Source organism: Saccopteryx leptura, chromosome 1, assembly GCF_036850995.1.
Source record: "Saccopteryx leptura isolate mSacLep1 chromosome 1, mSacLep1_pri_phased_curated, whole genome shotgun sequence".
NCBI classification, from domain to species: domain Eukaryota; kingdom Metazoa; phylum Chordata; class Mammalia; order Chiroptera; family Emballonuridae; genus Saccopteryx; species Saccopteryx leptura.
In genome coordinates, this window is record NC_089503.1 from 13,282,669 (window position 1) to 13,296,295 (window position 13,627).

The following is a 13,627-nucleotide window of genomic DNA, read 5'->3' on the forward strand; positions in this document are numbered from 1 at the left end:
AGTTAGGGGGACAGGGGCCCTGGCCGGTTGGCTCAGTGGTAGAGCGTCCGCCTGGTGTGCAGGAGTCCCGGGTTCGATTCTCGGCCAGGGCACACAGGAGAAGCGCCCATCTGCTTCTCCACCCCTCCCCCTCTCCTTCCTCTCTGTCTCTCTCTTCCCCTCCCGCAGCCAGGGCTCCATTGGAGCAAAAGATGGCCCGGGCACTGGGGATGGCTCCTTGGCCTCTGCCCCAGGCGCTAGAGTGGCTCTGGTCGCGACAGAGCGACGCCCCGGATGGGCAGAGTATCGCCCCCTGGTGGGCATGCCGGGTGGATCCCGGTCGGGCGCATGCGGGAGTCTGTCTGACTGCTTCCCCATTTCCAGCTACAGAAAAATACAAAAAAAAAAAAAATGGTGAATACAGAAAGCATACAAAATGGCATTTGCTCATGCTAACAGTTTTACAGTTTCCTGGCACCTTGTCACAATATGAAATGGCCAAAATTACTTCATATGTGGCCCCCCAGATGGTTCAGAATGAGGCAAATGATATTAATGTCATAACTCTCCGCTTCCATTTCCAATATTTGTTTTGGATAAAATTAAGTTTCAAATGTATATTTTTATACAGTTTATGTATAAATATACATTTAATATAAATATAATTTGTAATTAATATTTAACATAAAATTTAATATATTTTATATCTCAAATGTACACATACATCTATAATCCCACCTCATATGTAATATATATAATGTTTATATATTAAATATAGATATATCTATAAACCCACAATATATGTCAATATACGTATATATGAAAGCTTTCCAAGACAATCTAACTCTAATCTCTGCTGGTGAGAGTCAACACTGGCACAAACCTTTTAGGGAAGGATATAAAAATTTGTATCAAAATATTTAAAATATACTTACCTTTGACTCAAAAAAAAAATCCCAATTCTGAAAGTTACACAAAGGTGAGAATTATAAGTGGACACAGATATAAAAGAGTTAAAATGAAAAAGATAACTAGAGAATGAACCTCAGATATGCAGCCTCAATACACCTCCTAATGCTGAACCTTAGGGCAGATGGCCCTGTCACTGGTCGTACCCCCCACACACACCTGCTCTCTGGGAACAGTCTGGCTACCGGGAGAGGAGGCGTGAACCACACAAGCTCAGGTCCCAATCCCAAGTCACTCTACCCCAGAAAAAGGCCAGGACTGTTACTGTAATAAAGTGACCCTTAAGGAATGATGACTAGTGCTCTCTCATAACATATAATGTGCATAACATGAAAAAAATGGAAATAATCTATGCATACAACAGGAGAGCTATAGACAGATAAACCGTGGTGGAGACATATGATGGGGTACTAAAAAGTCACTAAAACTCATGTTGAAGATAACCAGTTGCTGACATGAAAAGACATTGTGTGAAGGAAGCAGATGACACAACATTATATAATATCACCCATGCCAGAGAGGTACAGTGGTTATCTCTGTGCGATAGAATCATTGGTGACTGCTTTTGTTTGCTTCTCTGTTTTCTAAGTTTTCTCCATTCAATACTTAATCATTAAGCAAATGGAAAATGAGGAAAAAATTATATTTAAACAAAGATTTCTTTCTTATTTAACCATCAATTAACCAACAAAAAAAGTATGTGTGTCTGTGTGTTTCAGTGTGTGTAAGAGTCTTGTCCCCAACTTTTGCTCTTATGATAGAAATTGAAGAAACAAGAGCAGCATGGGAGACAGTGAAGAGGTTGAATCACAGGTTGGTCTCATGTATGAAAACCTCGTTTTACTTACAATACTTTAATTAACGTGTGTGTATCCAACTGTATATGCAGGGGTGGGAGACAGGGGGCCAATACTGACTTTTTGGGTCTGCGATGACCAAATTTTTATTCTGCTTTGAGAAGTGCCTTAATAAAATGTAGTCTGTGGTCATTACTGCATACGGCATAATGCCCAAGGCAGCAGTTGTTTCAAGAAGGATAATAAGCTTTTTCTGACCTCTGCTGGCCATAGCTGATAAGGCCTAAACTTTAAGGGTGTGGTCAAATATGCAAATTTGTGAAGATGCAAGGGAGAGAGGAGAAAAGACTGCTACCAAATAGTTTCACTCTTTTTAAAAATGTATGCAACTTACTGGTAAATTTTAATGCATAAAAATTATAACTAGTCATACCTCAAATAAAATTTTAAATATATTGAAAATGGAAAAAAAATAATTTAAATATATACAACCAAACAGGAGTTAATAATCTTAATGCAGGGATAGGCAAAAGTAGGTTTATAAACAATTCTGTGCTAGAGTGTGCTTGAGTATGGCACATAGATTATAAGAATGTGTGAATAATGAAGGCCAACAATTTGAACACTTACAAGATTGTCCCTAGTGCACTGTGCCATTGTGACATTCTTTGAGTTTATAAAGCTAGTGTAATCATCATAACCTGCACCTCTTCCTATGCAGACAACTATAAGCCTACTTTTGCCCATCCCTGCATATGTTTTAAATTGATAAGAAAAAAATAAACAGAATGATTGAAAAATAGACAAAGTACACAAGCAAGCAAATTACACATGAAGAAAAACAAATAGACAAAATTATATGAAACTAAAGACATGAGAAAAAGTCCAGCATCACTAATCATTCTTAAAAATAAAATCTAAGTATAAGCAGTATGTAAATTATATTAAGTAGGACACAGAGAGACTGCTATCAGGAATCAACTTGAGTGTTCCCTGCTATTGTTTATCCAAACCAACTCAGTAAGGCTGCTTATTTGCATTTTCTCGTTATTTTCTGGGTGTTTTTTTTTTTAAGTTGGATTGTCACTTCTAGTCACAGAAAACATTTTGATCTCAGTAATGAAAATGTCCAATACTGTATAATAGTTAAAACTCTGAATTCCATTTAAAGGTAAATCTGCTCCCCTCCCCCAGCTCAGTCTTATTCCAGATAGAGAGATGGTAGTGCAAACACATGGAAGTGGGGATCTTTATTTCCTCACTTTGCACTTTCGCCGGTCAAGAAAAATCTTTTCTTCCCCTGATCTCTCACCTCTGCTTCTGAACACTCTGGGATGGCTCACTGGCATAGCACCTGTTATAGGCTGAAGTGTGTCCCACTCCCCCCACCAGTGTGTGTGTGTGTGTGTGTGTGTGTGTGTGTGTGTGGTGTGTGGTGTGTGGTGTATGTTAGAATCCTAACCCTCGGCATCTCAAAATATGACCTTATTTGGAGAAGGGTCTTTACAGGGGTACTTATGGTGGACTCTAATGCAATTTGACTAGCGTCCTTATAGACAAGGAAAGTTTGGACACAAAGACAAGCCTGCATAGGGGGAAAACTGTGTGACTAGACAAAGAGACGACAGCCACCTACAAGACAAGGAGAGAAAGGCCTAGAACAGATCCTTCCTCACAAATACCAATCCCCTTCAAACAGTGGAGGACCCTTATCTAGCTCTCTGAGTGGTCTTAAAATGTCTCTCGGCCCTGGCCGGTTGGCTCAGCGGTGGAGCGGCGGCCTGGCGTGCGGGGGACTCGGGTTCAATTCCCGGCCAGGGCACATAGGAGAAGCGTCCATTTGCTTCTCCACCCCCCCTCCTTCCTCTCTGTCTCTCTCTTCCCCTCCCGCAGCCAAGGCTCCATTGGAGCAAGGATGGCCCAGATGCTGGGGATGGCTCCTTGGCCTCTGCCCCAGGCGCTGGAATGGCTCTGGTCGCAGCGGAGTGACGCCCCAGAGGGGCAGAGCGTCGCCCCCTGGTGGGCAGAGCGTCGCCCCTGGTGGGCGTGCCGGGTGGATCCCGGTTGGGCGCATGAGGGAGTCTGTCTGACTGTCTCTCCCTGTTTCCAGCTTCAGAAAAATACAAAAAAAAAACAACCCAAAAAAATGTCTCTCACTAAGCTTGATGGAACATACCCATCTCTAACTATTAAGGAAAAGAGGTGAAACTCCCACTACATCAACACCTCTGTGCAAAGAAATCTTTGTAGTTTCTAGTCTCCACTTCCTTTCTTGTTTTTTCCAGTGTTTTTTACAGGGTGCTGGAGAGTGGAGGGGTAAGAATAACAACACCAATTCCTACTGGCTCAGCATCTCACTTCAGAATATAGGGATTACCACATACCTCGGGGCCTCAGGCAAAACTGAGTCAGAAGCAATCCTGTTCTAAAACCCTATTATAAACATAACATTGGGTATGCCTTTTCACTTTTAAACCTTTGAGTAGTACAAACGTTAATGTACATCCTCGTGCCTCCTGGCCATCCAGAGTACAACCATATATGTGTAAGGCAACATTAAAAAAAAGGCAAGTGTATGTTCTTCTTGTTTCCATAAATTGATTATCAAACAAACATGATTTTAGGTTAATAAAACTGTAACTGTAACTAATTTCATTTTTTGAAAAACAAACAAAACACCTCACTCCTGGGGATCAGTGAGCATAAAAAAAATTCACTACTCAAAGGGTTAATGTTGGCAAAACTCTAAAAGAATGATCATATCCTTCCTCAGCAAGGGTGTAGATAAAGTCACTCTGATACCCTGTTGGTGAATGCCAATTTTGCACAACTCTATGAAACAAGATGATTTTAAATAAACATTCCTTTTGATTCAATTTCTCTTTTTGGAATTTGTCTAGAAGAAATACCAGTACCAAAGAGGTATGTATCATATAAGGATGTTTCTATAGCATGGTCTATGATAACATGATTGTAAATAACTTGAGCAACAATAAGGAATCACTTATTATTGTGAAACCATTAATAGAAATTCCATGGATATAGCCTGTGAATGGCAAGACAAAAACAAGAACAGTGGTTGGCATCATTCCCTCTTCTTGGTCAAACAATTAAGAACTTAATCCATTCTTTGTGCCTGCTGATTTACTTGATGAGAGATGATGGAAATAGCACTCCTGCAACACTTTAGTAACTCCCCAAGTTGGGATTGAATCTAAGTTAGCTTTAAAGCTCTGAAATATGTGTAGATACCTCAATTTTTCTCATGGCAGCAAGGCAGATGCTCAATAGATACTTATTGAACGAATGAAGACTTGACTGTGCCTCATTTTCGCCACTATTATCTAAAAAGCATGGTTATAATCTATGTGTTTATGAAAGATCTCTTTAAATAGAAAATAACTCTAATATGTTCATTCTTAACATTGTATTTGGATCTCCCACTTTTAGCAGAGGGGAAAGGGGATACAGAAGAGCTGTCCAGAAGAGCTGATATTGGCTGGGGGTGAGGGGTGATCACAGTTGGTCCTTTTAGAACTGCTGTTGGGATAGAAGTGATTGGCTGTAATAAAGTCCATTAACTCTTTGAGGCAGACTCAGTGTGCAAATGGTCAAGAAATACATAAAACTATGAACAGGGAGAATTCTCCCAGTAGCTTTGCAAGCTCTTTATGTTTTATTTGTTACCGTTTATGAAATTAATCCTTGGGGAAAGAACACACACGGATTTAGCATGATTTAAAAACAATGGACATCCACCTCAATTTGCTAATGCCATTTGCATCCTAGAAGCTTGGAATAAGGTCCTCTTTTGTTCTAAATATTAAAAAGCTTAAGGCCCATAAAAATGATTTGCCCAACATACTCCTGAGATAATTGTAATTTTAACTTGATATCAGGTTATGGATATTGTCCATTCATTGTGTCTCTGGAGTTACACAGACTGTGCTCAAATTCTAATTGTACTTTTTGTGAACCTAAAACAGTTAAATCCTTTGATGCTCAGGATGGAATCTGCAGAATGGGTGTCATGACTTACCTTGTGGATTTGTTGTGAGGGCTAAACACCTTGCAAGTGCTCAGTAAATGTTAATGCAAAGATGAATCAGTGCAATCTCCTAATGACTTTGAGGGGCACCTTAGAGAAGTGGTGTAGTGTACTGAACTGTAAGGTACTGTAAAAAAAAATAATTGGACAAAGTATAAAGTCAGACCTACAATCCCAGATGAACTGCTTTGCATTGCACATTTTACTCCTCAAACCTTTGGAAGATCAAAACTAGGCAAAATCACCTTTGGACTAGGCCTACAGCAGCACTGTATTGCGAACAACTATTGGCAACGATAACAGAAAAGTAGACACAGAAACCACCGGACTGAAATTTGAAGACATTCTTTATAATTAGCATCACTGTGTTCATTTATCTGCACCTACTGAAAGGCTTGTCTTTGTTTCATGAAGTCTCCTTTCCTTCCTCATAAATACCCCTTGCCTTCACCTCCCAAGTGAAACACCATTTGGATTTTTGCCTAAATCATTGCTTCCCAGAATTACAATTTTTTGGACCTCAATGGCTTACTCCTCTCACCTAGATTTTTTTATTAATACTTTTAGGTTAACAGAACCAAATTGGTATGTGAAGCCAGGTTTCCTCAGCACCGTAATCCGCGGAGATAACTTCCCGTCCTGTCGCCCTCATCTATCAAAAGACCCCATATTGGATGCAAACCCCAAAGCGCCGAAGGAGAACCCTTCCTTCTGCACGAGCAGGGAACAGCCCCGGAACCCAGAGGCCCGGGCTTCTTCCGCTTCTGTGGGGGACTCTGCGGAAGGGACCGGAGCAAACATAACTTCCTGCCAGAAGGATCGCGGAGCAAGTGAATCTCTGCGGGGCCCTAGAGCGCCACAGTCTGGGTCACGGTAACCTCCGTGGTCGCCGTGGGGGTCCTGGCACGGCTGGACACGCGTGACCATGTGGCGCCTGCTGGCTCGCGCCGGTGCGCCCCTGCTGCGAGTGCCTTTGTCAGGTCAGAGGCCCCTTGGTCCCACAGGCAGCCCCCTGTTTCCCACCGCATCCTCAATCCTGTTTCTCTCAGACTCAAAGAAGACCCTGCATATGGTTGCTGAAGCGCCGTCGGGGCTGCGCTTCGCTGCTGCCCTTCCTGCCATGAGATTCGGGAAGGGTCTCAGCCGCCTATGGGGCGGGGAGTGGGGGGCGCCCAGAGACCCCGGCTGCACCCTTTGGGCGCCCGAGCCTGGGAACCCCTGTAGTGGACTCGGCGTTCCACCCCCTCAAGACACCTCTGTCCAGAGTGCCTTTGGCCGAGAGCGTACCGGGTCCTGCCCTTGTCGCCTTCCTCATTTGATTTGTTTTTTGCAGGTTCTTGGGCAGCTCCGCCCGCCAGTGCCGCCCTGAAGACGCTGCTCCCAGTGCCGACTTTTGAGGGTGAGAGCTGATTGGTCATTCTCATGTTTGTAAGTCTTTTCTATGATGGATCCCAGCAGAGAGCAGGTGAAGGCGTGTTCTTGTGCTGTCTCCATTCACTCATTCAGTTAATATGTATGGAGGGCATACTCTATGCCAAGCAGTGTTCTAAACCCAGAGATAAATCAAAGAACAAAAGAGTTCCTAAAAGGTCTCTGCTTTTATGGAGCAAATGTACAATTATGGGAAGCCACCCCCCCCCCCCCATGGCCTACCCACCTTAGCTAGAGAGCTCATTGGTCTCAGATTTAGCCTTTTCATGTTCTCTCCAAATGAGGTTACATATATGCAGTCACTTAAGATTTTGTGAAAAGCATTAATTTGTTAAATGTAAATATTTAAGGTAAGTCACAGTTTTGTAAATCTACTATTTCTTTTCTCCAATATATTGGAAATCTCAGAAAAATGAAAGGGGCCTGGGACCTCTATGAGCACCTTATCTTCTACACATAATTGTTAAACTACTGCATGCTCTGGAAGGACACATGGACTTGCAGGCCAGAGAAAGCGTTACCTGCTTGGGGAAGGCGGGGGCGCAGTTTGTGTAACTCTGAATAGCCCGGTAACAGTTTGGTATTTCCTTGAAGTCTTCTGTTTTATATTTGACTCCATTGTAGAGCCATGCTGGTTTTACTATAGAAATGTTTTAAATGACTTACAAGTTAATTTATTTTCCCAAAATGTCAGACATGATAAAGATGGTGTCAAGACCTGCATTTCAGGCCACCCACCCTCCCCCAGCAAGCTGCTGCATATTGTAGGATATGTGCATGTCTCAGCATGAAAGCCCCCTAAGGAAAGGAGGGAAGAGCACTGATCACAGGAGTCCTGGGGTGTAAGTTCCCTAACAAGAATGTAGCAGAACAGGAGAACTTAGATAGTTTCATGCACAATATAGTATTCTTTCCACTAGCCCCCTTAATACCCAGGGAGGCAGCATAGTTTTTGGTTTTTAAGTGTCATACTGTTCGGCTTTGCTGTTTTACTGGATGGCGTAGACAAAATTTTACTATGTCTCTAGGCCTCAAGTTCCTCTTCTATAAAATGGAGACAAAAACTATGAGCTGCCTCATGTTCTGTTTCTTGATCTGGGTGATAGTTATGTGGGTATGCTTATGCATTCACTTTGTGATAATTCACTGTACATTTTTTTGTTTGGCCCTTTGATGTATGTGTGTAAAACTTTAAAAAGTTTAAAGAGGAGTCCCTAAAAAAAAAAAAAAAAACAAAAACCAAGGCCATGAAGTTGTTTTAAAAGATTAAATGAGATAATGCATGTAAAGCATTCTGCTCAGTTCCAGCACTAAGTTAAAAAGTTATTTTGACTAGTGTTATTCTGTGAGTCTTATATCTCTATACTGTTTCAAATGCTCCCTTTTATACTGTTAGGCACAGGGTAGGCATTTAATAAATATATTTTGGTTTGAAGGTTAAAATTTTGCTATTCTCAAAGGTTCAAAAACATTTGCATTAACCACTGTCATAGCCAAAGAATTCCAGTGTTAATAAAAGCATCCACAAAAACCTAAAATACTTTTGGAACTATTTTTCTGTGGTAACTTTCATTTAAGACTTTTTCACCTGATTGCTGCAAATCTTTCTGGGAAGAACATGAATATTCTGAGATATGTAGTTTCACTAATTCTTAATTGTCTGTGCTCCGTTTAGATGTTACCATTCCTGAAAAGCCCAAGCTGAGATTTGTTGAAAGGGTACCACTTGTGCCAAAAGTGAGAAGAGAACCGAAAAACCTGCGGGACATACGGGGGCCTTCGGCCGAAGCTACCGAGTTCACGGAGGGCAGCTTTGCGATCTTGGTGAGTGAGCGCAGCATCAGGCAGCTACAGGGTGGAAGCGGGGACTAACGGAACTCTGTGAGTCTCTGCCTTCACATGTCTATTAAAACTGCTCCCAGTGGCTCTTTAAACTGATGTGCAATACCCAGGAAACATTAGAGTTATGTATCTTTTTTTTTTTTTAATGTAGAGTAAAAATAATCTAAAAGCAGGGGGGGGGGCTAATTTACCCCCTAATCAGACTGTGAGATCTTCTCAGGCCTGTGGAAAAGTAAAACCATTCACTACTTAGGATGTGGGACAGCTGTTTCCTTACTCACTAAATAGCTTCCGTGAAGACTTGATGTCACAAGCTTCACAGATGGGTGTGGACTAGGCTTTATTTCCCATGAGGCAGCCGGAGTGATGTTTTCAGATCCTCCTCCCACAGCCTGCATGATCAGCCCCTTCCTTCCTCTCAGAACCTGACGTCCACTCCCGCCCCCATCAGCCCCCAGTCCTCACTCTCCTTGAGCCACACTGGCTTCTCAGACCAAGCCTTTACCTCCACCATGCTCTGCCTGGAACACTTGTCTCTTCATTTGGCTAGTTCTTACTGTTCCGGCCTCAGCTTTAAAGGTCACCTCCTCAGAGGCCTTTCCTGGCTACCCACTGAAGCAGGTCCACCCTTGTCCTCATTTGTTACTCTATCCTGGGCTTTCCATGGTACTTATTAGAACTCTTATTTCCATGTGGATTGTTGAAGCCACAGTTGTAACCAAAGATACCTGCCCCTCAATGAGTTTTCTGACTCTTCCATGCACTTTCAGGCACTGGGTGGCGGTTACCTCCACTGGGGCCACTTTGAAATGATGCGCCTGACGATCAACCGCTCCCTGGACCCCAAGAACATGTTCGCCTTGTGGCGAGTGCCCGCCCCTTTCAAGCCCATCACCCGCAAGGGCGTGGGGCAGCGCATGGGGGGAGGCAAAGGGGCCATCGATCACTACGTGACTCCTGTGAAGGCCGGCCGCCTCATCGTGGAGCTGGGTGGACGTTGTGAATTCAAAGAGGTACAAGGTTTCCTCGACCAGGTTGCCCACAAGTTGCCCTTCCCAGCGAAGGCCGTGAGCCGTGAGACTCTAGAGAAGATGCGGAAAGATCAGGAGGAACGGGAACGTAACAACCAAAACCCCTGGACCTTTGAGCGCGTAGTCACTGCCAACATGCTGGGAATTCGGAAGGTACTGAGCCCGTACGACCTGACCCAGAAGGGGCGCTACTGGGGCAAATTCTACCTGCCTGAACGAGTGTAGTGAGCGGTGGGAAGTGAATGTGCGGAAGGACTCTTCAGTTTGCTCCCCTCGCTCAGCCTCCCCAAAAGGCTTCGGGTAGCTCCGCTGTCGTAACCGAGGAGCAGCATCCAAGGGCTGTAGATGATATCTGAAAAATTGTACGCTGTTGATATTTTTAAGTACATTATATTTATATTTAATAAAATTTGAGTATCACCTCAGGTATAACTTCTCATTGGTCACTCTTAATCCCTTAAATGCTTAAGAACCAGGACTGATTGACTCTTGGGAGCTCTGGTCCTCTCTGGCTGTAAGGTGAACGTCTTCAGGAACAAAGCAGATGTTCGCATCGAAGTTGAACTCAGTATCTGTACTACTTGTTGTACACTCGCCCTTCAGGAGCTAGTTTCCATGACATTGTACTAGTTGTAAATGAAACAAAAATTTTGGAAAAGCAAAGGAAAAATGGCAGTACATAGGTTAATTCAGCAAGTGATTCTTCATGCCCAGCCACCCATCTTCTCTCGCCTTCGAAGGGGGGATGGTGGACGACGTGGCAGGGAACACACCTTGCCTTTGAACAAAAGGAACTGACAAAAAACAAAAACAAAATGTGGTCTTTGCTCGGTCTGAGATTCTTGGATGAGGAAGAGTGGCTCTATCTTCATGTCCCTGCAGGTGCTAGTACAGCGCAGGGCGCCACAGGGCACTGCGTAGTTATTGTAGGATAAATAGAGGCGCATGATCCCAGCTCCCTGGTCGCCTTTACCAAGATTAACCTGTGTATCAGGACTGCCCTGCCGCGGTTTTCTAACCACTGTTCAAGCTAAAGGAAATCTAAAAATAATAACAATAAAGGAAATACAAATGGATAGACCTATTAAACCATTTGCTTTTAAAAGTGGGTAGAAAGCACGCTGACTAAAATGTGGGATATTTTTACCAACTTTCTTAAAAAGTTATCTGCAAAGCAACTACTTTCCTTTCAAAAGTACAAATTTAGCTAAACAGTTGTGTCATCCTCAACAGTTGTATACTATTTTTAATTTTTGTTAACCTCTTGTAATATTATTAATTACTAAATTGCATAGAACAAAGGTGAACCTTGAATCGAGGCCAGTATTTAGAACTGTCTCATACACACCTTGTTGGGCAACAAAGTCAGTTCAGCTAGCAGCATGAATCAGGTAGAAAGTGAAGTGAGTGACATTCTCATTTTACCTTTCTGCCCTAACATCCCTGTCTCCTTTGTGATGGCTCACAGAGCATGGCACTGACGACTGTTGCAAGTTCAAGCACAGTACAAACCTGTTACTGCTATTTTGGATCCATGTTTAGTTAGTGAACCACGATCCTGGGGCCAACTATCTTAGCGGCATGAGAGGCTGTGGCCAGAACTCCATAGGGAGTACCACCTATAGGGAAGTACCTTGGGTATGAGTTGTAAGGGGGACCCTGTTTTATTGTTACTTAAGTAGATCGACCCAACCCAAGCATTTTACGCAGCCTCTGATACTAACAACCACATTCCATTGGTGCCTTAAAGGATTTAAGAGTCAGAGCCAAGGACTTGTCCATGAGCAGAAATCAGAGCTTAATGACAGGTAATGAAGTCAACAATGGAGCACTGCCCTGGCCGGTTGGCTCAGTGGTAGAGCGTCGGCCTGGCGTGCAGGAGTCCCGGGTTTGATTCCTGGTCAGGGCACACAGGAGAAGTGCCCATCTGCTTCTCCACCCCTCCCCCTCTCCTTCCTCTGTCTCTCTCTTCCCCTCCCGCAGCCAAGGCTCCATTGGAGCAAAGTTGGCCCGGGCGCTGAGGATGGCTCTGTGGCCTCTGCCTCAGGCACTAGAATGGCTCTGGTTGCAGCAGAGCAATGCCCCAGATGGGCAGAGCATCGCCCCCTGGTGGGCGTGCCGGATGGATCCTGGTCGGGCGCATGCAGGAGTCTGACTGCCTTCCTGCTTCCAACTTCAAAAAAATACAAAAAAAAACAAAACAAATCTGGAGCACCTGTCGTGGCAGGCGCTGTGCTAAACACTGAGGATGGCGCAGTGAGCGAGCCATGCATGGTGCCTGTCACACTTCACTTTGAAGACCAGTGGACTCCAGGAAGGGAACAGGGAGAACTGGTCAAGGGTGTGACCTAGAAGAGCCCGAAGAGCATAAGTACCAAGTGCCTCGACTCCGATCACCTTACAGCGGTTGAAACAAGATCCTGGAGAACGGGGCGTGCTACAATCTCTGCTTTTATTTCCTGAGCAGTTAGGTGCCTGCCCGTTACCCTGCAGTCAGTTCCTTCAAACCATCCTGCCCAGCTGTGTACTTCCGTACTCCCTGTCCCTTCACCCTTCACCCTGCCCGCCCCCAGCTCTGGCATCATCAGTCTCCCTTTGCATAGCTTTCAGTAGGTAGTTGAGAGATGCCCTGTGTGGTAAGAGGTTTCATCGTGGAAAGAGGAGTCGCTGTCGCGGAATCTGTCGTGAGAGGTGCTGGCGCCACCGAGGTGGCAGGAGGATGAAAAATGCCCGACGAGGATCTATCCGTGAGGGCTGGAGGACATATTCGAAAGACAGAGGGAAAAAGAAATCGAAGATTACACTGAAGGTGTTAGAGGTCAGGATCACCAATCCCTCTTCTGCAGGGGTAAGGGACTACTCACAAGGCTACGTTAATTTAATTTTTATATACATCAGGTTGACTGTGTGGCCCTCTTCTAAAGAAGGGTGCTTCTAATACAAGAACTGATTCTTTATCCTTCAGCTGTTCCCAGATGACAAGGCCCCAGTAAAGCTGCAGGACTTCACCACTATATACAAAGCATGCCCATGCCAGTCCTGGTATGGCACAGATTGGCACCTCTGTCTCCCTGCCTACCTACTACCAGCTTATGCTTCACTCACTTTTCTCACTATGAAGCAGCTCTTTTCCTAGCTTTCTCCAACCTTCATCTATCTCAACACCTAATCCTACCCTGATTAGGGCACCCAGTGACAATAAATGCCATGGGGACACAAGGTTTCAGGTAAGGGAAAGCACCCCCGCCCCTCCTCACAAACAGCTCACCTGTTTCAGGCAAATATGCCCCCAATGGTAGAAGCTAAGATGATGGCAAGGATGACACAGCAGATCATGATCATGATCTTCTTCTGCTCATCCAGATGAGGGAAGAAAAAGCACATGAGATACAACATCACAGCCGAGGTAACAGTTCCCGAGGAAGGGAGACAGAGCGGGTCTGGACGTGGGAGAGGATCAAAAGGAAAGGGGAGATGGATCTGGCTTCTAGAACCCGGAGTATAGAAATGTGACTTCTAGCTGAGAGATT

General features: G+C 44.2%; 1 protein-coding gene across 1 annotated transcript; it reads left to right on the plus strand.

Moving 5' to 3' along the window:
* Window positions 1-6,580: 6,580 nt before the first annotated feature.
* Window positions 6,581-10,522, plus strand: MRPL16 (mitochondrial ribosomal protein L16). The gene is made up of 4 exons (XM_066361187.1): window positions 6,581-6,773; window positions 7,127-7,192; window positions 8,900-9,048; window positions 9,837-10,522. Exons 1-4 carry the CDS (start codon window positions 6,719-6,721, stop codon window positions 10,320-10,322), a joined length of 756 nt encoding a protein of 251 aa, XP_066217284.1. The 5' UTR covers window positions 6,581-6,718; the 3' UTR covers window positions 10,323-10,522.
* Window positions 10,523-13,627: the final 3,105 nt, after the last annotated feature.

Excerpts from the sequence above, each read along its gene's own strand:
- MRPL16 (XM_066361187.1), top strand. The coding sequence starts at position 6,719 with ATGTGGCGCCTGCTGGCTCGCGCCGGTGCGCCCCTGCTGCGAGTGCCT. Across the intron at positions 7,193-8,899 it reads CCCAGTGCCGACTTTTGAGG|ATGTTACCATTCCTGAAAAG; the intron begins GTGAGAGCTGAT and ends TGCTCCGTTTAG. Across the intron at positions 9,049-9,836 it reads AGGGCAGCTTTGCGATCTTG|GCACTGGGTGGCGGTTACCT; the intron begins GTGAGTGAGCGC and ends ATGCACTTTCAG.